The following is a 24591-nucleotide window of genomic DNA, read 5'->3' as shown; positions in this document are numbered from 1 at the left end:
TTTGCTGTTTTGGGGCTCGTAATTATCACTACACTTTTCTCTGCTTCCTTCATCACTACACAGTGTCCTTACCACTCGCCTTGAATTTTTTTCAATATGTAATTGTATTGTGGTACCAGCAATCTTATTTTTTCAGCTACTATATTCTATTATAAAGTAAATTTTGTGATAACATTTTAGCATTCATAAAATCTGCTAGTCAACAAAGCAAAAGATTGAAGGCTTGTCCATACACCAAAAATAAGTATGGAGATTTTTCAAAAACTCTCAGGCTATTCATCCACAATAACTGTGGGTTAGATCCAACACAAATACTTAAAAATCAGATGCAGCAATCATAATGCACATTTCCAGAGTGAAATTTGAGAAAGGCTTCCTCTAAATATGTGCAAAAAGTCAAACCGTTCATCTTCTGGAGACAGCAGTAGTGTACTGCACAATCTCACTGGGTCACTTTTTTGTTTAGGATGTTCAAATGCCAGAAGCACAAGAAGAGCCACCTAAAGAAAGATCATTCACAAAGCTATAGATGACAATGCTGTGCAGAGTGGAAGGGACTTTGATATAGAAATGGTCCTTTATATGAAAACAGAGAATACTCCATAACCTAAAAATTTGGTTCTGATTTTGTGGATCTAACTACTAATATTTTGATACCCAAAAAGTCTCCAAATTAATTTGTATAACTGGTCCTCCTTTGGGTCCAGCCCTTACAGCAGTCAGATGGGAAAAATCACAGATGCAATGTCTTGTTTTGCTTTAGAAAGCTTTTCTTCTGGAACTCTTATTTCTGGACCATAGACATGACAGCACACGTTAGTTAGGAAGAGAGACTCAAAGAGGTGTGCACCTTGTGCTCAGAGGAACAGATTGTGATGCCTGTGAGAGTGCTACCTGCATGAGCTCATCTGAACCCTCACCTCACCTCCAAGGGCTTTGCCTTCTGCGCTCATGAGCTTTAGCCCTGGGAGCGAATTTCACTGCACCTAACTAGAAAAGCTGTTGACTCTAGACTTTATCACAGAGCTCTCAGAAAACTTCTATATGGGCTTAGACTCAGGCAATTCAGCTCCTTCATGTTTACACAATTATAAGAGAAGTCTGCAAAGAGAGATAGTAACAGCTCTGAGGAGCTCACAGCTGCCCGTCACTGAGCAGACATGCACAATACTCTGCACTGGCCTTTCAAAGGGACTGGTGGCTTCAGGCCACATATGTTGTATTTCTGTAGCCCAGAAAAGGAGGTGACAAAATGGAGTATAATCAAGGCCAGATCCTAGCTGCCAGGATGAAATGGAGACCTCCAATCATCTGGAGATGATAACAAGTTATTTGAGGATGTTGCTATGTGAAAGCTTATGGTTAGACCCAGAAAGGGTCTTAGACCACTCTTTTCATCAGTCCTAGTCAAGAAACAGCTTGTTGCAGGGAGACAAGGATGCGACTCCTTATCCTCTGAAAGATGAAGGGAAAGATCTTGAGCGCACATCCAGGAAGTGGAAAACCCCTATCAAAATCTGTTTCATAGCTCAGGCAGATGAAGCGTGTTTGAATTTGGGCCCTTTCACATCTGTGTGTATGAGTTATCCTGTAAGATACCAACTCCAGAGGAATCACCAGCTCCTTGTCCATTTCCTTCACCCCAAAGATAGAAGACTTTCTCAGGCATTTGTCTCCAGAGCAGGGTTGTGAGTTTCGAATACTGAGAAAAAAATTTCAAGCTGGCAGTTAGATATTCAGCTCCTTGGATGGAGGACTTTTAGGTCCAATCCATCTGGATTGGCCTTTCCAACTGACTAATTTAAGCAGCTTCCAGTTTATTTTGAAGGCTTCTCTGAATTTTATTTCTACAACCTAGAGTCCCAATGCAAAGTGTAAGGCATGAGTATGTCACTGATTTTCAAAGATGCAGGCTGAGCATGGTGTTGTCCGTAACGTTTTTATGGATTAAGCCTTCCTAGCAGTGAAGTACCTCCACAGTAGTCCCAATCTGGTCAGCTACACTGGCCCGTGGTGAGTAGACACCTTCCACCCTCGTACCCAGCATCTCTGCCAGCAACGTGCTACAGCTTCAGATTCTTTGCACCCATTGTAAAACTAACAATGCATTTCTCTCATTGGGAGAAGAGACAGGGCAATGCTGAGCCCTTTTGAGATTCTTACCAATGGAGTAAAGAGGTGAAATGTTTTCCTACACTGTCTATAAATTTTCTTCAGTCCTAACATGAAGGATCATCCATAGAAAGATGAATGGTCCTGGTCTTCAAGCCTATTCATTCCTTGGATGTCCTATTGAGACTTACAAAATGTGTCATTAAATAGAAGCCCGATTCAGTTCCAATTAACTTCAGAGAAAACTAGATTGTAATCTCAGCACCAACTGGGGTGATAGATTCTTCAATATGGCCATTTACCTATTGAGAATTTGATGGATACCAAATTCAGATCACATGGGGCTGGTCTTCAAGCCTATTCATTCCTTGGATGTCCTATTGAGACTTACAAAATGTGTCATTAAATAGAAGCCCGATTCAGTTCCAATTAACTTCAGAGAAAACTAGATTGTAATCTCAGCACCAACTGGGGTGATAGATTCTTCAATATGGCCATTTACCTATTGAGAATTTGATGGATACCAAATTCAGATCACATGGGGCTGGTTACACATTTTGTTCTTATCAAGCTGTGCTCAATTTAGAGAAAAAAATACATCCTACTTTTGAAAAACTTTACATCCTATCACCGACATCTCAAGTCTTCTAATACATTTTTGTTTTGATTTAATAGAAGTTGAACTTAAGTTTTATGTTTCAGCATCAAAATTTTCATGTCTGAAAAGATTTATATTATAAATCCTACTTGCTTCACTTGTCTGCTCTAAATATTCAATGATAACTAAGTAATTTAGAAGATTCAATTCAGAAGTAGTCCTTATTTTAGGGTTCTGCGTTGTCTGTGTTGGCACAAGGTAAAATGTTTTTACAACACCTCACCATTATTTCTCACTAAATATGCTTTCTATATTATTATTTCTAAATATTATTTCTATCCAGACAGACACATAACTCATATTGGCATTAATAGGAGTCCCACATACAGGGCAAGGGTACAGATAATATTATTTCTGTAACTCTATTGTTTTTTTATGAACATTTTTCAGATTTTTTGGATAATAATGAAACAGTCAAGAATTCTCACAGAGCAGCAAGTATTATTACTCGAGTTTCTTATTTAATGATTTTGTTAAAGAACAACTTACATCGTTAGTAGACTGATATGTAGCAAATGACAGAATCTATACCACAGATATACTAGTTAATTCTTAAAACGGTTGCAAAACATTTTCCCTCTATAGTAAGGCAACTGACCAACCTTTTTTCAGGGAAGGTTCCACTTCACCTAAACCAAGAGAAAAGAACAAACGTTAGAGAAGGGATATCATAATAAAAAAAATCATATTTTTTCTCACGTTGGCTCATTTTAATTTTTTTTAAAAATCTATTCTTTATATGCTAAATGGCAAGCACTCTATTCTGAGATTTTGGATTTTTCATAACACATCTCTCTTACCATAGAGGTTTTCCTGGGTCTGGGGTAGATAAATTCAATGTGCAGTAGTAACCAAGGAAACGTTCAAATCTGTATTTGTGCTTCTGAATGTTAACTTGTGACTACAACTTACAGTTTGCTTGATTTTATGCATGTTTCCATGTTTTAAGAAAAGGCCCAGCGGTTCCATTTTAGCTCCAAATAATAAAGTGCATATGCAGGTTAGCAAGGTTGTAAATCTACCAACACTTCCAGTGAAATCCAAGGCAAAAAATACTCAATCGCAGTGGAACTACGAGCATTTGTTTGCTGCAGTGTGTCACTCCACCTCCATGTGAGACATGGAATTTAAAGGATTGAGCCTGGACAACTGTGGCAAGTGTGCAGCCTCAGCTGCACTGATTGCAGCACACAATGGGCAGTGAGTTCACGTGGACTTACTTTTTGTGATATAATGCAGTAAGTTGCCTGCTGCCTTTTCACACTCCTGGTAGGTATTGATGAAATTCCACTGGGGCCAAAGACTGGGACTGAGGTTTCCAAACACTTCTTAGTGAGCATTTAGATCTTGAATTTTTGTATGTCAGGTATTTTATGACCTCTCCTACTTGCATTAACACTTATCTACTTGAGTATTTGAAGGCTTGCAGGTGTTTTGCGAGCTATGAAATGGTAAAAATGAACACTTTTCAAATTTTAGCAAGCTCTCCATATTTCATCTTCTCTGTTTCTCAACCATGTGAGAGATTGTCTTTCTGCTAGTTGTAAATCATATCTCAGAATAGGATGCCCAGTTCACAGACTCACATGTAGCAGCCTATCTATTAGTATTCATATACGGTGCTCATATAAAAAGCTCATGCACACATTTGAAAGGTAGAAATTTGATAATATCTCAAGTTTCTGAACAAGTGGGTAGAAGTCAGTTTCAGTACATGCTGCTTTTTAATTATATTCTGGTACAGCCAAATAGAATGTAAAATCTACTGTGAAGAAATGAAGGTGTCACTCCTACACTCATCGCTTGTCAAAATGACCAATATGATGTGACGTGATGATCCACTACTGCTCTGCTCATACCAGGGAGCTACTTTTTTTATAACAGAAGGTTAGTTATTTCCAAACTTGAAATGTTAGCAATTTACTTTCATTTATCAGATGATGTCAGATGAAGAATGTTACTATAATGGCAGAACCATAATTTCTAGTAAACTGAATTATTTGCAATATGCCATCCAAAGTCCCCTTAGTTCAGCCAAAATGCTATTTTTTCTTTCCTTTTTTTTTCTTTTCAATATATTGTCCTGTCATCAATATATCAAATTAAAAAGTTCTAAGTTTCTTTGGTTTTGGCAGTCTATCTTATATATTTACCGGGGTTCTTTAGGTTCTTGCTGATGAAAAGAAAATAGCTATTGCCATTCTCTGCAATATCCTGATGCATATTTTGGTTGTGGCTTTGAAGTCTTGTATAAATTAATGCTCTTTGCTTCAAGATGTACTAATGGTAATATTTAATTCTGACAGCTTTTCTGTAATGGTACGTTAAACACGAGATGAAAGCTAACAAAGACACCAATTTACTGATTGGAATAGCCAGTAGATGCTTTATTAGCAACAATGTTCACTTTTCATTTTGTTTGACCTTCTTGTCTGTGAGGTTAAAAGCTGAGTAAGCCAACATAATGCATGTAAAACAGCAGTTAGAGCAGTTACAGAAGTCTTTACGTTACAAATACCTTCATCACTGTCATCATCATCACTCCATACGATGTCAGACAGTAAAGAAATAAAGCCATAAAGCCAATCAGTGGATTCTTCCAATGTCTCATGAATGATTCTCAGTGGTTCTGTGCTGAGCTTGTTAACAGATCTTCCTGAGTGCAGAGTTTAAAACAAAAGCAGTTTGAAAAAAAAAAGGACTCCAGTGATTAAAGTTAATCTTCATTTTATGCAGGACTAATTATACTACCTCCTTTAACAGAAACAAAGATTGTGAATGTTAATTTTTAGTATTATCCAAGGGTTTGAGGACAGCTCTCCTTCCTGTGCAAGACAGGTATAAACTCTATCCTACTGTATTTGCTGTTCGCAGAGTGATTCAGTACCCAGTGGATAATTTGGTCTGATTCTGTGCTTCAAGTGCTCTTCTTCTGAGGCTTGGTTGGGTGAAGGATAAATACAGATTCGATTCTAGCTAATAGTCATCCTTTTACTTAATCTCTTCCTTTCAGCCCAGTATTTTTCTCTGGCCCAGGTCCTCTGCCTCTTGATGCCTGTTTAGGATTCACTGCCTGTGTCGCACTCCTCATGTCAAATCTCCCCTTGAGCCCCCTCCTTTACACAAGTCCTAGCTGAGGAAATTGCTGAGCCCTGGCTTAACCACACAGACAGGTCGTATCATCGCCATGGAGTACATGTAAAGGATGGGAAGAAGAAAGCTATGTATACTTGGGCCAAAATAAACTTGAGTCCAGAATGAAGGGGAATGCAAAGTCCAAATTGTGACACAGAGACAGCTACTGTCAAACGCATACTCCTGTGTATCTGGTTCTTCTCTTACAACTTTTCTAGAGTTTCTTTCACATACGCTTGTGCACATCTACATACTTAACTAGTTCTTGTCTTAGTGCTCCTGTAGGCAAGTAAGCTGGCAAACAAGCAAGCTGTGCAGTTTAATGTGCTCCACCTTCCTGGGACCTCTAATGGAAGTGAGGCCCCTGCTCCCTGCTGCATCCACACCCAGGGAGAGCAACCTTCGGTGGGTAATACAAGTATTCCCTTAAAGGCTTTTCCAATTGTGATTTCACCAGATTTCTCCCTACCCTGTTTATGCTGACATAGTATTTCAGAGGAACTTTCTGGCCTCTGACAGAGTATTTCTTCTGACCTTTCTCTCCAGTAGACTTTTATTTTCTTGAAATCTGTACCAAACACTGCTTAGGAAGAGGGACCGCTCTCATTCAGTCCATGTTACTGTCCACTGTACTTGAAATGGCAGACTGAATGATTGCCCTATCTGTGTGAAGCTTTCATACAAATGTAGACAATTGAAGGTAGATCATAAATACAATCTGAGACGTTGGCCTAGTCTTGTTCCTAGGAGTTTCAATAGAAATGTATATACTGAATTTAACAGGGTCAAGATAGGAACCATATCTCTGTTTACCACTATCTTTCTGTATGCAAACATTTTAGTAGGAAGTTAAATACAAGTCTCTTCAGAACTACTTCTGGCTGCAGTGTTCTGACTCACAAGCCAAATCTTAGCAGTAATCAGAAGTAGTCTCACATGGACTTGCAGGTTGCAAAGACAGGCAAAGTGCAGGCTTGAAGCAGCTTCTTTGATGGCAGCAGTATGAACAGTTATTTTCTAAAAGTGCTGTAATGAAAGTTACTTTATTTGAAATATGAATGTATCACTAAATAATTCCTTTTATTTCTAATTAATTAATCTGAAACAGAAAAGACAAGGCTGATTTTCTATTATTTTGTATCTGCTTATTAATAATGTAGACCAAAGAAATATTTTGGTTAATGCTTTTTGGAGATTGTATTATATAGATATATGCTACTGAACAATCAGGCACATCAAATCAATTAATCCTGTGCCATGATGAAATGACATAATTGCAAAGAACTATTCATGATCTCTTCATTTAGTGTACTATTGTGTGCACTATTGTATTCAGAAAGATTGAGTAGTATAACAGGGAATATTTTCTTTGCTTATCACAAGGCATTTATTTATTTGCATTGGCCTCATGCATTGAGATGTAGAGATTTTATTTTTTCAACTGATTTGTCACAAATGCTCTTCTCAAGTGTTTACCAGGAGAATGAATACCTATATTTAGGCCTTTAGAAAGTAAATCTGCAACCTGACCCCTGATGTCATTTGCACTTTATTCTAATCTAGAGGTGCTAAGGAGTCCAAGTGGACTAATAGAATGGACATAGCCAGAGGGGTCTTAGCATAACTGAGGATTTGATTCACAAGCAGGGGTGGTTTAACTTCAGACAGCTGCCTTGATTTCCACTTTGGCTATCCACCTACCCTTTACCCACCGGTTGCTTAGGGATGATTCAGTTGCTTTTACAGCCAGAGGCTTTTACAGCCACAGGAACTACAGCTGTAAACCGAACAAGAATTGGTGTCAATTTATTTTAATATACTGGTCTATCAACTAGCAGTTCAAGAACTGCTTCACAGGGAGCAGATCTGTCCCCCTGGGCAGGCAAGGGAAATGCTCAGAGAAGAACAACATCAAGAGCAGAGGAAATTATTCCAACCACCCCAAGGCAAGCCATCTTTGCTGATGAATCAGAGTCCTCAACGTCATATCCTGGTCTTTAATTCTTAACATCTTCATAGCAAACTCTGAAAAGGGATTAGAAGTTCTAAGTGTCCAGAGGTGAAATTCTCCAGTCACGCCTACACTAACAGTACCAAGTTGCAAATCCCATTTAACGTAAAAAGTTTAGAAAAATCTGTCTGGGGCTATGTAGAGGACACTTTAGTGGTCTTTGCAAAATTAAATTTTGTATACAAACAGATACTGTGAGATCCACTTGCGGTCTGATGCAAGTGACACAGGCCTGGAAAGTTGTCTCCTTGTGCATAGATCTTCTGTTTAACTTTTGTTGTATTTCCTACATTTTTAAAAAGTAGTGCTAACGGTAACGATGTGTCCTAAAATGCTTAAGAACACCACACCAGGTAATGCTGAAGTGAAAATTACTGCTGATCAAATCCACGCTTTTAGCTCTCCCCACAACTTTGACAATAGCAGGTTCTTTCCCTAGTAGAACAAAACACACAAGAAACAAAGGAAATAAAGCAATTCAGGGGGTAACAGGTAGAAAGAAAGATGCCATTTGCCTCACACACACGTGCAAAGAAAGATAACCGTTTCCAGAGGATTTGCATACTCTTGCTTCAAGAGTGAAGCTGAGAGAATGCAGATTTTCATAACAAAGTTTGAGCTTGATATTTTCATGTAATTTAGATTTTTTTTTTATTTACATATATCCAGCAAGGGTACAGTATGATGAATTTTTTTAGAATAGTCTTGGACTCAACACATTCAGACTGGATTAGTTGTCTTCTGTCCGACTTTTTCATTTCTTGACAGACCTTAGAACACAGATTATTTTAAAACTAAGCTCACAATATACTTCTCTTGCTAGCATATGTTATATAGGATGCAATATATAATTTGTAATGAATCTATAACTATAAAGAATAATTAATATATGACATGATATATCATATATCATCTATTGTGCTGGGAGTAGCAGGGGCAGGATATTGAATTTAAACTGTAAAGAGCCTTTATGAATACAGAGTATTTCTCAGATAGATACAGGCTGTGAAGTTCTACCTTTTGCTGAACTTGTAAACAGGGACTGAGCCAATTGTTCCTCTTAGATAATGTAGTAGAAAAATACTAAATGTCTGTCGAAGGAGGAAGAAGGGGAAAGGAAGCAAATGGTTACTCAGTACGTTAAGCTCAGGGATGAAACATGCAATTAATATTGAAGACTTCTTGTTAACAGTATGTAATTTCATTTAATCACATCTTAAGTTCAGATTATCTTATCTAGCCAAATGTACCTGAAAGCCAGGTGTTGAATCCCTGGTGGTTTTTAGACTCCCTCAAAAGCCAATGCAGAAAGACACATTGTGACCTTCAGAAGGCAAGTCTCTCGCCTTCCTCTGACACCTTTTTTGGGGTTATATGAATTAATTTCCAAAGATGCCCATCCCTTTTCATTGACTAGGAAGGAAAGGAAGCCTGAAAAATTAGCATGGACATGACACCTTATTTTCGTATGACTGAGGTATGTGACATGGATCCTACTAGTGGTGCTGTTTCATATTTAAATCCTTCTTGTCATTGTACACTTTGGCTAAGCGCTTAGATTTGTAACTTTACATTCATAATTAATTCCAGGTCAACACGACTATTCACCTTGACAAATTACTTGCATTCCAAAACAGCACCGGTACCACCAACAATGCTTTGCTATAACGTTTTATTTTGTCATGGTCTTTTATTACTTGGTACAGTATAAGAGATGTTTTTCAGTTCCGTAAAAGTTCAGCTCTACTTGTGCTGGCACTTTCACTGCTATGAGAATAAACAGTTTTGCCTTTTTTTTTTTCTTCAGTGGGAACTTCAAAATTTTAATTCTATAACTTTCTGGCAAATGTTGAAATTCAGAAGAGTTAAAGCTGACAGAGAAAGAATCCCAGTCAAACTGAAGGACTTTGTATACTACCTTTGAGCAAAACCTTATTGTAGGAAAACTCAACTGAATTTGATTGGAGAATGTTTGTTACCTGTTGCAGATACCTGCAAGAAAATTTGGAAGCTTGTTTGGATTTTCTTTACTAAACATGCAAATGCAGTTAAAATAATTCTTTAAGAAATAATTTCAGATGTGTTGTAAGTATTAAATACTTCTGAAAACTCCCTATGTGTTTTGAAACCGGCTTTCATGATCATTATAAAAAAATTAAACTGCTACAATTCTTTGTAGCTCTCCAGCATTATTAGTACAGAAACAGTAATTTGATTCAAAATGTGAGAACAAGAATTCTGACCAACTAATTTCTTCAGTTTTGAACTCTCCTTGGCTCACAATTTTAACCCCAATTGATTTGAAAATAGATTTCATACCTTTAATGGTAATTAATAACTCACACTTAACACAGCTCTTTGAAATCAACCAATGACAGACTTCCAAAGTCCTTCAATCAGCATTACGTACGTTCTTGGGACAGAAGATAATTTTCATAAAGTGACAAACTCACTTCAACTTCAGTAAAATTGTGGTATTTTGTGAACAGAAGAAACCTCTTTTTTTTTCATCAGGACTGATAAGGGGTCCTCTAACAGTGGCTTTTGGAAATAAGAATTGATTAATCACATGGTATGATTTGCTGTAGCGCCTCAAGCAAATTTGGTTATGTTTCATGGTCTGTGTCATTTATTCCTGTGAAGTGCACAACAAAAAGTGACTAATTGATTTATCTGCGCAAATAATTTCAGTCATTATTCCCGTCTTAATAACTCTGCCACGAATGTAGTCTCCTATCAATCTTTTTTGCTTGTCAAATAGTTAAATATATACTCAGAGTTCAACCTATTTTAAAGTGGGGTTTTTTTAATGAATTGCAATGAATTACTTAATAATTGTTGGATTTTCATCAATTACATATTTTGACTCCCGTGAATTGAATGTAATTAAATTACAAATGATGATAATTATCTAGTGTAAAGATTGATCTATGAGGTATAATTTAATTCATTGATACTGACAAGCTACAGCTGATGAAAACAGAATTTCTGTCATGTTTGATAAAATACGAAAGGCTAACACTAGTTTGTGATAATAAAATATATCCTAGTTTTAGCAAAATATTCTCTTATAAAGAGACCTGTATTTTAATTTGAAGTTTATATTGTTTTTAAGGTTTGTTATTATTATTAGGAGTTTGTTTCTACTCTGTGGTCTTCTGGAATGTAGTATCTAACATATAAAACTCCATATACAGATAAAGTCTTCCATTATTAATATTCTAGTTTATCAGCACAGGTGTCCTTAGGTCTTATCTCTTATTTCATAGACTAACATTTTTATCAACAAACATTTTTGAAGCTTACAGCACTAAGCTTCAGGACAAGCTCTGGTGAGTATCATTGAATTATAAGTATAAAGATAATAATTTAATTTTGAATTACAAATATATTGAATTATAAGTACAAAAACAATGCCAAAGAAAACTCAGACTCAACATTACCAGTAATTTCCATTTTATAGGTTCTTAAATTGTAAATACGAAGACTATATAGTATAAATCTTCCCTGGCTCTTTCTAATTACAGATAGATAATCTAATTATAGATAAATAATTTTAGATAGTTATATTGAGGTCAAGTCCATAGAGAAAACCTCACCTGAAAGTGAAAAAAGGCATTTTACCCAAAATGAGAACAAAGCAGTTATAACTAGAACCTACTTGCCAAAGTTTAGAAAGAAATTCACAAAGTGTCACAAAGTATCAAGTAATTTCAGGTACTTTTGATATAGCTATACACATGGACAGGAATGTAGGTTTAGGATGGGCCTTACATGTAATTTATGTGACTTGATTTGATATCAGCTGAAAGGCTTCTGATTTGACGGATCAGACACTAATTAGGTGGTGTTTTCTGAAACAGCCAGACATTTTATCTGAAATAATTTGAAGCTTTATTTTTTCTCATTCTAAGGATTCAATTTTCTGACGAAGAACACAGATCTTAACTTCAGATTAAAAAGGCAGTGCTGTTAAATAATTGTACAATGGCATTTTTAAAGGGCATTTATGAGGGTAAAATGACTGTCTCTCAGCTTGCCACCATTTCCTGGGAATCTCCTGACTGAGGGCGTCTCTTAGCTGACAGATCTATTTCAAGCATGATGTGAAAATCGGGAGGAGGCTATTGCAATGAACTTTGCAGCCCCAGCCAGCCAGATTTGGGGGTTAGCAGAGAAGCAGTGCTGCCGCGTCCTGGCACCCTGCTCGTGCCCATGCTTTGTTATCGCCGGCCAGCAGACCGCACGCGCACACACGTATTCAGAACACTGCAGGCAGAACGTCTTTACCAGGTGGTAAACAGGGATCATCGCAATGTTGTGAATAGGTGGCTATAGCGGATGGCAACAGGATGAACCCCAGAAAGGCCAATAAAAAAAAGGAAGAAACACTGTTAGCAATAATGAACATCCTCAGCTGTCGCTTGACTAAAGGAAGCAGTTAAGGAGTGAAGTGAGGAGTTACTTCTTCTCTGCGGGGCTGCTGTTATGAAGCAGAAATTGGAGTTCATTACAAAGAAAAACAATATGCTGTAGGTGTGAGATAATACAGTATGAATCAAAGCAATGTAAAAACATGGTTAAATAAGGCACAGGTATTTTCACAAGTTACAAACATATTCTATTGTTGAAAAGAATATATTACATATAGTTGATTCTAGTTGAATTATTTTGATTTCTTCAACAGCAAATAACCGAAGAATTACATTACTGCAATTGTTACTGAAATGAATTACCGGTTTTGTTTGTTTGTTTAAAATTAGAAATTTCACAGATACCATTATGGGCTGGAAATTTGGTTTGTGTTTTGTATCCCATGAAATGCATTTAAGACTTATTTCTCTTCTTAGATCCTTCCCTATTCATTAAGTCAGTTTCTGAAATTTCATATTTTCAACTTCACGACCTCATGAATTTTGATCTATCACAATTTATCTTCTTGTATATGCTAGACCATTTAGGATGAACACAGTACTTGCAGCACTGCAGTACTTCATAAACTGTCATTCTTTCCAGTATAAACTTGTTCTCTAAGGGTTTATAACTCAGCTGTTATAAGATTTGCTGCAGAGTGAAACACGGGAAATAAGATGTCATCTGGGCAGCCCTTCTTTAAACTGGAATTGGGTTTAAATCCCTTTAATTTTTTTTATCATTATGGAAGACAGTGACAAAGATTATTTTGTAGGTTTTGGGTACATTTGTGGAAGTCCCGTATAATTCAGTTAAGAATTTCATTAAGAACTTTGAAATGGGTAAGCTGTTTACTCATGCTCTGGATTGACACCTGTAAATACAGTAAAAATTGTATTTCAAAAGGCTATAGCACTGTTTTGATAAGCTCCAAGGTGAGCACAGCGAGAGCCACACTTTTTTTTTAAATCCCACTCCTTTGTTCTGTGGGAGATTTGTCTAGCGTTTTGCATGAATGGAAATCTTTTACCAATTATTTCAATTTGGTGAGACTGTGAAGCACCTCTTGCACCAAGAGACAAAATGATTTGTTCCATTAGGTTTGCTAGTGCTTTAAACTAAGCCAGAAGTTCATTATTTTTCCTGAATAAGTGCAAAGGTATTATCAGTTTTAATACTGGTGGATATATTGTCATAAAATACAAGAGTAAATATAAGTACACTCTTCTTTTTGCAGTTCTTAAAAGTTTCCAGTGAACACAAGCCCAAGAGAATGACTACAGTGTGATGACATTCCAGGAGAAAAATGGATGTACATATTCCTAATAATGATTATCTCACAAAAAAAAGAAAAAAAAAAGAAAAAGAAAATAAACCCAGTAGAATAGCTGTATTTTGCTGACTTCCATTTCTCTTAACAATGAAACAAACACTCTGCGCCTAACAGGTTTTGCACCTTACAGTTTTATCATGCAGGAGACTGAGGCAAAAAATGTCCATGTGTCAATTATACAGTACAAGTTGTTTGGAGTCCTGTTCTTTACTTAGTGTGTCTTTTTTCTCCAAAATACAGATGTTCATGTGAATATATGGTTCCTAATTCTTTGTTTGTTTTCCTCTACTGGAGAATATTAATAGGTATATCATCCTGACTACCCAGGGCCAGCCAAAAGCTTTCTGTGGCTACAAGACAGTAATAGAAGTGACCACAAGCTAAGGCAGGGAAACGGTGACTTCAGAGTGTGTTAGTCAGAAGCTGATGTGGGAGACCCCACAATTTGGCCAGATATTTTGCCATTAAATAAAAAAAAAAAAAAGCATTAAATAGAACATCTGACTGGAATCCCTGATGCATCTTGTGGAGCTGGGAGCTCCATGCCTCCATGCCCTGTTTGCTCCTTATTCCTGTCATTGACATGCATTACCTCCACAGAGATCCGCTTTTGCTGCAGGTCTCTAAAAAGCCTCTTTATGGATGAGCAAACTGAATTACCCACAACAAAAAGCCTGCTCTTTTTTCTTTTATGAAAGCAGTCACAATAAGGTGGCAAGCTCACCACAAGCTATCCACAAAATAATCTAAGTGCAAATGTAGCACACACACAGAACTATGTTTCTGTGCCAGAAATGACCATCTCCATAGCAGAGCCGCTAGTAGTGACTGTTCTGCACAGGACTGACTGCAAGAAAACAGAGGCAGGCTGATGTTTCTGCATTAGTGCATTTGCACTTAGATTATTTTGTGGGTAGTTTTGGGTTTCATAGATTTGGTGAGGTTTCATTAGGTTTGATTTAGTCTGGTCTTTAGGTGACTGGCTAAATCACTATCAATTTACTCTGAATACTGAACACTCTGGAGCTGAAATTAGGGTGGTGTTAATTAGCTGTAATTGGTCAAAGAGATGGCAGGGAATTCTGAACACTTTATTAACCCATTAGCCCATTCCTGGGCAATCAATCTTTAGGACTAAAATAATCTTAAATTATTTAGTTACATTTACCAATTAAAATATATAATCCAGTTATGTGTACAAGAAATGCATGAAATACATTCATGAATTATAAGGCCAATTAGCAAGGTGTATTTTCTAACACAAAGGATAGTAGTAATAACAAACTGCTGCAAAGCACACATCAAACCAAAATGAATCTTTTTTCTGTATTCCTGAAAATTCTGAGAATGTATTAGAGATCTTCCAAAGCAGTATGTTACTTATTGCATATTCATACACACTACATACTGCATGGGATTCATAGTTTCTTATCTCAGGCTTTTGTAATGCATGTCACCTTCGTAGCACATTAGAAATATTTCAGTCATGTTTATAGTTGTACAATACAACATGATAGGAATGCAAGCTTTCATTTCTTTCCTCAAAGGAATGAACAAAACACACTAAAGCGAAACACTGCAAAATTTAATTTCCTCCTTCTGGGTAGATAGAACAGGGGCGAATATTTTAGCACTGATCTAATTCTCGGCTCACGCTTTCTGCAAATTCCACTGCCAAAGCTGACTTGCAAATCCCATCTCTGTTCTAACCTCTGAACAAACTGACACATAACCACCAAGAAGGCACAGCTTTACATGTGCACCCCATAACACAAGGTCCTCCTGCAATGTTTTATATCATAACCAGCACCTCCTGAATACTACAGAGTACTATAGAATTTACAGTAGTCATGTTCCGGATGTGTAAAATTACACAAAATATTCTTAAATCTTTCTGTGAGTGGAACTTGAATTCATGTCATCTAACTTCAGCTCCCTAAAACCTAAGTGTTACCCTCCCTCAGCCTCCCTCAGTTCAAAAGGCTCCTTTTCAAATACTGACGACAGAGGGCCCCCAAAAATGTAATTAACCACATCTATTTTAGGATGAAACCAAACACCTCATTTTCATGTAGTTACTTCTGGGACAAACTTCATCTTACATAAGTTGTCAAAATTCCCAAACTTGATAGTTTACTTCTAAAAGAACATGAAACCATAGTAATCAAGAAACAAAACTTATGGGTTGGCACTCTGTAATCATAGAGGCAATGTGAAGTTTATACTGATAAAAGAATACATAAGAGCTAAAATACATCTACCAATACTTTATGTCTTTTTGGAATTATTTGCCTATAAGATAGCGAGAGCAAAATTGTTAATTGCTGGAATAGGAAAACAATGCTTGAGTTCAAGTCTAAAATAATTCCTACTCTGCTGATGTGTTGTGTTTCTACTGAGCTCCATGAATCTCTGTGTAATCCAGGTGAACTCATAATTTAGGGCATTACGCTTCCTTTATTGGCCAGAGGCTAGCAGCTCTGTACTGTAATCAGGAGGAACAAATCTGTGTATATTCCTCAGCCACACAGTTCCCAGCCTGGTTTACTACGTCAGCCTGCCTCTGTTTTCTTGTGCAGAAATAGTCACTACTAGTGGCTCTGCTATGGAGACGGTCACTTCTGGCACAGAAACACAGTGGAAGTCTCTGGTGGGAGCCCGTAGGTCAGAGACGGCCCCAGTGTGGAGGTATGTGGCACTTTTTACCCAGCTCTCCCAGAGCTCTCCCAGCTCAGGTCCTTGCTTCCTGCAAATCTGGCAAAGGGCTAGCTCTGCAGATGAGCACAGTATGCTTTTAAGTCATCCCACTAGGAATCAGTGTGAAACACCTGCACGAAAATCAACAGGATTAACTGTACGAATGAGTGAATGAAATCTTGACTACAAAGGTCCATAGATCCACTTCCCGTATGCGAGGATGGGAGAATCTTCCCCTTAGTTATCTTTGTGTCTCCACTAAGATCTCTGGCTAGGTGCTTTCTAAATACCTTGTGTGATTCTAACAGATGTTTTAATGAAATCTTGCAATCACGCAGCTGTTGATCAGTAGGCATCTCTAGAGTTCATCTAGTGCAATCCTTCTCAGTAAGGGACTGTTGCCAACACTGGATCTGGCCAGCCATGGCCATCTGGCCAAATCTTGAACACTACCAAGGATGGAGAATCCACAGCCCCTCTCAGCAACCTGTTTCAGTGCTGTACTGCCCTCCTGGTAAAGACTTTCCCCCCCGCCCCTCAGTGTTCAACACGAACCTCTCAGGCAGCAATTTCTGTCCATATTCCCCTTGTTATATTACCTCATACAACAAGGACATCATCTTGGTAACTGTTTGTCATCTGTCATCTCTGTAACTGTCCTTCAAAAAGCTGCAGGCTGCTTTTCGGTCACCCCTCAGTTTCCTCTTCTCTAGACTAAGTTCAGCTCTCTCAGCTTGCCTCATTCATATGCTATACATACTTTCTAAACTTGAACTTCATGGAACTTCAGGTAAAGAAATGGGAAAGAAATTGAATGCACTCACTTATGAAAAGCAAGTGTTATTTAAGGAAAAAATACACTGAATATTCTGTGTTTTATAGATTAAAAAATATACAGTTGAATATAATTTCTTTGGCATCTTTCATTTACATTTAAAAACTAGGAAATTAATTTTAATCATGCTTGCAAAATTAAACTTACAGTCCTGAAAATAACTATTAACTTTTTTTATGCAGTTCTGCTTGTTCGAAGAGCAGTGTCAAACCCAAGAGAAAATATCACTGGGTATTAGATTTAAGGAGTCATATAAAAATATGCTCCCGATTCTACTTTTTGTATGAAAAGACGGCATTACCTCCACTGGAGGCAAAGGGCCAAACTGTCAGAGGGTGAAAATCATTCTAGTATCAATAATGCCAGTCAGGTGGTCATATGTAAAATCTTCAGCTATTTGGATGGAATTTTTATAAATCAGTGAGTTTCACCTGGAAAAATCAGACTGAGTAGGAACTCAGGAGTTGAAACCCAGGGGTCATGATAAGAGCTATGTAGCCGTTGTTATATTTATGTAAATATAGCAAACAGTCTAATAAATCCTGGTCTGAAGGAGCACGGCAGTTCCTTGTCTTAACATTTCACCATTAAGACCTGATTTAAATGCTGGCTTAATTAATCACTTAGGAAGAGAAATATCTTTGGGAAGGAAAAGAAACAAACTCATGAACTCAAAAACTAAAGTATCATCTCTCAGAGATCTCCACAAAATACAAACTCACCTTGCAGATTAAATTTTACATGTTTTCATTTCTACAGCCTGGTCTGAAAATGTCAGTTTCCATCAACACCTTTGGGATTTAAGCTTATTTAACCAATACAACACGAACATCAGATTTCCATCTGCTTAGAAAGTTTCCTTCGGTCTCCAGTACAAATACAGATTCTCATTGCTTAACATTTCCCTGACTAGTACATTGAGCATGCATGAGCTGACAGCCAGTTCAGGAATCGCTTAGTTTAGGAGTTTTGCCTGAGTTATGTGCTGGTTCCTGACTGCTTATTGAAAACATATTAAGAACTTGACTGGGTGATTGATTGATTAATAGTTAATATGGAAAAATAAAAGCAGAATATGGTGGTTTCTCCCTCTTGGTTTACATCTATGTTGTAAGATCAAGTGTATTGTGTCCAAATTAAAGTCTGATGCCTGTTTTGGGAGGATCGCTCAAAAGGAACTTTATGTTTTGCTGTGCCTGAAGTTAATTTCTTCTGAAAACAAGGGCAAATGAGAAGCAAAAAACTTAACAGGAGTTTGTGATACGTTTTCTCCACATTTCAAGCTTCTATGGCATCCATTGATCCAGGATTCAGCCGTTTCTTTCAAGCTCTATCTATGTCTCAAAAGCTTTTTAAGTAAATCTTGAGGTCAATATTGATATATAGCAGGACAAAAATCTATGGATTTATCAGTAAACTAATAAAGTCTAGGAAATTAACTTTGAAACATCAACTCAATTTGTTTTGAATTAAAAGGCTGAAGTCTGAGTTTCAATTCCTAGTTAATTATTGTGACAAATGTGATGCCTTTAGAGCTGGAGCTCTTATTTAAGAAAGAAAAGGACCTTAATAATTTGTTTTCTGTTTCACTTACGTGTTTCCCAGTCGTTACAGCCTGTTTACCTCACAAAAATTTTTCTGCCAAAGTGGCTTGCTGAACACTATGCCCCCTTTATAAACATAGATAATTAGTTTATTTTATTTTCCATATATATCATTGTCAGATACAAGGCATAAAAATCAAGTAGCAATGAAGTAATTTCTATTCACCATTCTTTTCTTCCCATTACTCAACATAAAAATCAAGTAGCAATGAAGTAATTTTTATTCACCATTCTTTCTTCCCACAATCACAGTCCTTGTACTAGACACACATGCCTTCATTTTCGTCTTTGCCCTCAGTAACCAACATGTACCCCAGAACTTGATCTTGTTCAGTCAGTTTGCCCAGTTTTAACCTGGGCTAGAATTATTGCCTTATTGAAGATAAGGGTGTGACTTAGCTAATGTTAAGAATCTGGTCCTCTGTGCTTGTGGTTTTTGAAGATGAATTTAGAGTTAGAGTTTATAAATGATCTTTTGCATATTTCTTGTCATTGAACTGTATAAGCAGATGTCAGAATACCCAAGACAACTATGAAAGATTTTAAAATATATTTCAGAAAATGTGAATTAATAATTAATTTTATTTTTCTTGAAATAATTTTATATAGAAATTGCAAAACAGAAATCTGACCACACGTGCTCATATACATATTATATTACTGTCAACATACACATTTTCCAGGATGAGGATGGGCTGCAAAATGGAGAGATTTAAATTATAAAGATGTATGAAGTGTAAACTAATATGTTCTGACATTACTCACAGTATCTCCTCCAAGAAGGTGACATGCATATTTACATAATAGACACTCCTTAATAATTTTTTAAATATTAATATACAAGATGTCAAACAGAATATGCTGAATTTTACCTGCAAAGGCTTTGTAATCCACCAAGTCAAACATTACAATAGCTACTGCTGACCAGGTTACAATCAGAGCAACAACAAGAAGCCATGCTGCTGGTGAGCTGAACGTTGTCACGAGGTCTTCTGTAACTGATTTCTTGCCCACTTTCATGGATGGTGAGGGAACAGATCCGTTCTTACCATCTATTATTGTCGTGGTTGTAGACATACGTCCTAGGCAAATAGTCAAAGCAGAGGAAATAGAATGTAACATTTAGAGCCTAAAAATCAAGAATATGAATGTTTTGAAATCGCTCTGTAATCAGAATATTTAAAATAAATGTAAATATTGCATTATTAAAGACAGGCTCTTGTGCTTTCTGGAAGGAGTTTTTCCTGAACTGGGGTGACTTTTAGTAAACTTAATTTGGGAGCAAACACGGTGAAATAGCCACGACCAGCCTTTTTGATTATAATATGACATTTTTTAGTCTGCCATGAATAGCTACAGACCTAGGAGAGTGATTGATGAAAGAATAAAATATTATTACTCTCCAAAGGATTGTCTTGTTACGGGCTGTAGGCCAGATTCTCAGGTGATGTGATTAAGTGTACTTCCATTGACTGTAATGGAGCTAATACGTCTATGCCACTCGAAGTTTGGCTGAAATTCTGCTGTCAAGGACATGTATCAATGGCAATAGGAACCTACATAGTCCATTTCATCTAACAGAAACACAAATTATTTACATGCCCAGTATCCTTACAAGTTGCAAAGACTCTTGTAGCTGATTTTTAAATACTTTTGTTTGTGGCATTTTTCACTTAATGAAATAATCTCCTAAGAAACAAGAGTTACAGTGTCAAAGCAGACTTAATTCCAGAAAGCATAGGTTTGGTACTAGAAAGGTGGTAGGAAGGTGAGTACGTACGTTAGCTAAGTCAACAGTTAACACACATTAACTGTTTAATGGACAGTTAACAGTAGTGACTTAATCTACTTCTTCCTGGGGTATTAAGAAATGTTAATTCTGGACACAAACCAAAACTAAGTTAACTGAAACCTGACCACATTTGAAAATTCTCAGATTACTCTTCTTCACAGAAGAACGTTATAACCTAAACAATCTTGGTTGGTGTTTGTTTTCCAGTATATACAATAACAATAGTAAAAATATTCATAACTCCACAGCCAAAAACAGTAGAAGAGCACAGTATCTCCACTTAGCTTAGTTTACAATATCCGCTTGTAAACTACTGTTAAAATATTCAAAGATATGTTACATATGTTCCCGGTCTGGTTGATGATACCAACTGTCCTAAATTAATGTCAGTGATTTCAGGGACCCTTGCCCAGAGAGATGTCTGAAATGTCAAGGAATCAGGTGATGCCTGGTTTGCTCATACCTTTGCTCTCACCCTGAGATCACCTATCTTCTGTCACAGCTGATACAACCTAGAAAGATGATAGTTTTCTAGGATGATGGAGGTAAGAAAAGTGACAGTAAGAAAAGCTGCTCTATACAAAGATAAACAGATTTAGTTTCACTTTTCACATGGAAAATTGTAAATATGCATTTGGAAACTATCACTAGAGCTAAGGTACAACGCTGTTGAAGACTTTCAGATATTTGCCATCACAACATGTATGTAGCCTCTATTTAAGAATCACTATATTGATATTCTTAAAGAAATAAATGAAGAAAGGATTAGATCCTTGATATTACCCATAGATACATATATTTGTCCGTAAAAAAAAAAAGATGGCATAACAAGTCTTCCAATCCTAATGCTAATGAATATTGGTTTTGTTCCTTTTTCTGTAGAAAGTGAGAACAATACTCTAAAGTGATATTGAAATGACCTTTATGTATCTCACATATATCGGTAGAACTGGGAAGGACAATTTTGGTATCAGAGGTTCCCTAACTGTTAATCTGTCATATCTGTAGAGTGTTAAAATTCATACCCGAACTATTCTACATTTCTTTTGTTTATTAGGTAATGCATTGCATTTGTGTGTACTTCCCTTAGCTCTACCTTTTAAGCTTGCTTCTGCGCAAGCATCCTGACACTGATCAGTGCCTTGCTTCAAGCCCCAGAAAGCTGCTCTGCTACAGGAGTGTTGTATAAGCAGAACAAGATTGGCATATTACATGTTTTTTGTTACTTATTTGAAATTTAGTCTTATTTATAGAATGTTTATTCTGCTTATGAATAATGTCTATCTACTAGGGTAGAATTTATACTTTTTTTTTTTAATATTATAAAACCATCACTGCTTCCATTTCTCCAAACATAAATTTTAGATCAAACATTTCACAGCAGGAGGAAAAAATTGCCAAGTGACAACTAGCAATAAAGATCAGCTTCCTAAAGTCAAATTCAAAATCAATAGCATGTTGTTATCCTACTGCATACAAAATGCAAGTAATTTGTGCATGCAACAGGTCATAAATGACACATTATGCATTTTTTTCCCTTGGAGATATCAGTCAGAGTTTATGATGTGTAAGAGAGAATAGAAAGATACTGTCTCATCTTGATAAATCTGATTAGTACCACAGCATATCTCCAAGGACATACTAATGACACATATTTGCACAGTTATAATACAAGCAATTAAAACTCTATGTGTGTATATAGATATAGACTTATACATGTAATTACCATTCAAAGGATCATTCCTGTAGGTCTGTTGCTATGTAAAAACAGTTCCTTCCTATTTAGTATACCTAACTTTTCAAATTCACTATTTGAATTTGCTATATTGAATTCACTGCCATGTGCCTTCTTTGGTGAAGAAAATAGTTTCCCACAATTTATCCATCTGAGCAATACTGCAGAGACAAAGCTCAAGTATGCTAGAAGGTTATCTATTGTATGCTTTTGGCTGTTGAGGTAGCCAAGTCAGATTTCCCCTTAAAAACTGAGGATGTTATACAATAAAATCACCACCATTACATTCATTGAAGTGGGAGTGAACAGCTATTGACGCAAATTTGACTGGAAGTCAAGCTAAGAAAAATGTTGTTATACTGTTAGAGGTTCCCAATGCAGGTGCTTGCAGTATGATTCAGGTGCCTAAGAAAAGTCTCTAGTGTTGTTATAGATGCTTTATGATATCAGAGACATCCTCACAGGACTGGCAGGCATCATCCACAGGACAGTAACTTCTGAACTGCCTGGAAGAACCCAGGTGGATGTCCTAAACCACTGAAAATAGAAATTAGATTTTTATGTCCCTAACTACTAATATAAACAAATTGGCTGGAGGAGTTTCTCTGAGGACTCCTGAGGAAGAAATTGTTTGCTACTACATAATTTTATGTGGGGTGGACTGTATATTGATACCATTGTAATTTCATTACTCCAAAAAAAAGAGGCAATAACACCAAGATGATTGCCCTCCCCCCTACAACCACTCGGTCATTGCAGTACCCATGGTGTTATCCTGATGCTTTTCTCTGCCTGTTCCTTGCTTTGCAGTGCCCAGGTGTTGTGTGCATTTTTGTCCATCTCCTACCGGTGTTAAACTCCTCCCCAAACCTGCAGTGATGCTATTTACAGAGCTAGACCAGTAGAGAAAGAGGGGACCTACAGATGGGCAATGTTTCCATCAATTCAGCCAGCAGCAATTCTCCTTTTTCTCAGAAAAGTGCCAAACTTAAGCAGAGCTCCTGCCCAAGAGGTCAGTGGGGCTTCAGGTGCCCAGTGGGGGAATGACAGGCATTTTTGTTGCTCTGAAATCACTTGATGGAGCCTATTGAGTTTTACTTTTACTATTGACAGGGGTCATTCAGCAACAAGTTAAAATCAGATTCCTGAACTTCTCCAGACATCCTTGCTGCCCATATAATACACATTTTCTCTCCCAAGAAATATTTCACTGTCTGTAATACAGCCAATCAGAATCCAAGTCAGTTTACTTTAGATGAACACTGCAGTGGATCGGGAGATTCATGAGCAGATCAGTTGTCCCTGCTTTGGGGGAGGCAACATCTGTCACAGGAGTGGAGGGCGCAGCTGAAGGCTGTTACAATTTCACCCATCCAATTTTAATCCACCACCACATGTCTGCTAGAGCCCCCTCGCACTTTGGGTTGTGATTGCTATCGATTTTCAATGAGGATGGGAACTTTAAAAAGTTATATATACATTTCTATAAAAAGATTACTCCGGGGATATATACCTCTGACTCCACATCACAATTTCTCATGCACACAGAACTACCCTATCAGGTCACAAACGTCACCTTTACATCAACAGACTGATTTGCTAAATTCCAAAGAGCTAAAACTCTGAGTTCTTTTACTATTCCTCTGGTTTCAGAGTTGTCACTTAGGATACAATCTGAAGATCCATAAGGTCTCATAAGTATAAATAAACCTTGACAATTGGTGACAACTTTGAGGAGAACACTGTGTGACTTTCAGAGTCCAGAGTGAGCTTGTAGTCCTGGCAGCTTATATAAAATACCCTTTGTATTTGTGAGTTGAGTACTCCTTAAGGCATAATAAGCATAGAGGTCCATGATTAAGGATGGGCACTTGATTTTACAGTTCAGCAGCTATACCTTCCACTACCTCAGAAGAAAACCAAAACAAAACAAGAAACAAAAACCAAAACAAAAAATACCCTTACTCCATTCAGGCTCATTCAAACGTAAGATAGTAATTTTCTGTATTTATGTTATTTCATAGTTATTTTATGTCTTACAGTCCTTCTTCTGCCAACAGCACACAAAAAAAATAAAATCAAGTAAAATATTTAATGTGAAATGCCTTTTTAAGACTGGCTATGTTAAAAGCAGAGGGCTAGTCATGCTACTAAAAAAAGAGGTTGTTCCCTTTTAAGTAATAATATTGCTGCTAGGGCACTTCAGTTGGGATGTGAGAAGCCTCAGTGCAGTCTGCTCTAAATGAGAGAGCTGGTAGATTTTGAC

At 37.0% G+C, this 24591-nt stretch overlaps 1 protein-coding gene across 1 annotated transcript in view; it reads right to left on the bottom strand.

Annotated features, from left to right (window-relative positions):
* The window catches only part of LOC103907071 (triadin), a 100805-nt gene that overhangs the window by 50700 nt on the left and 25514 nt on the right, over positions 1-24591 (bottom strand). The window contains exons 2-5 of the mRNA XM_019474601.1: positions 19671-19880; positions 12207-12248; positions 5289-5426; positions 3373-3399 (exon numbers count right to left, since the gene is read on the bottom strand). Coding sequence (XP_019330146.1) covers positions 3373-3399; positions 5289-5426; positions 12207-12248; positions 19671-19880 — 417 coding nt within the window. The remainder of the gene's footprint in view (positions 1-3372; positions 3400-5288; positions 5427-12206; positions 12249-19670; positions 19881-24591) is intronic.

Source organism: Aptenodytes forsteri, unplaced genomic scaffold (assembly GCF_000699145.1).
Source record: "Aptenodytes forsteri isolate BGI_AS27 unplaced genomic scaffold, ASM69914v1 Scaffold217, whole genome shotgun sequence".
Classification (NCBI taxonomy): Eukaryota; Metazoa; Chordata; class Aves; order Sphenisciformes; family Spheniscidae; genus Aptenodytes; species Aptenodytes forsteri.
The sequence above is the reverse complement of the archived record's forward strand: the minus strand, read 5'-3'. Positions and strand labels throughout refer to the sequence as shown.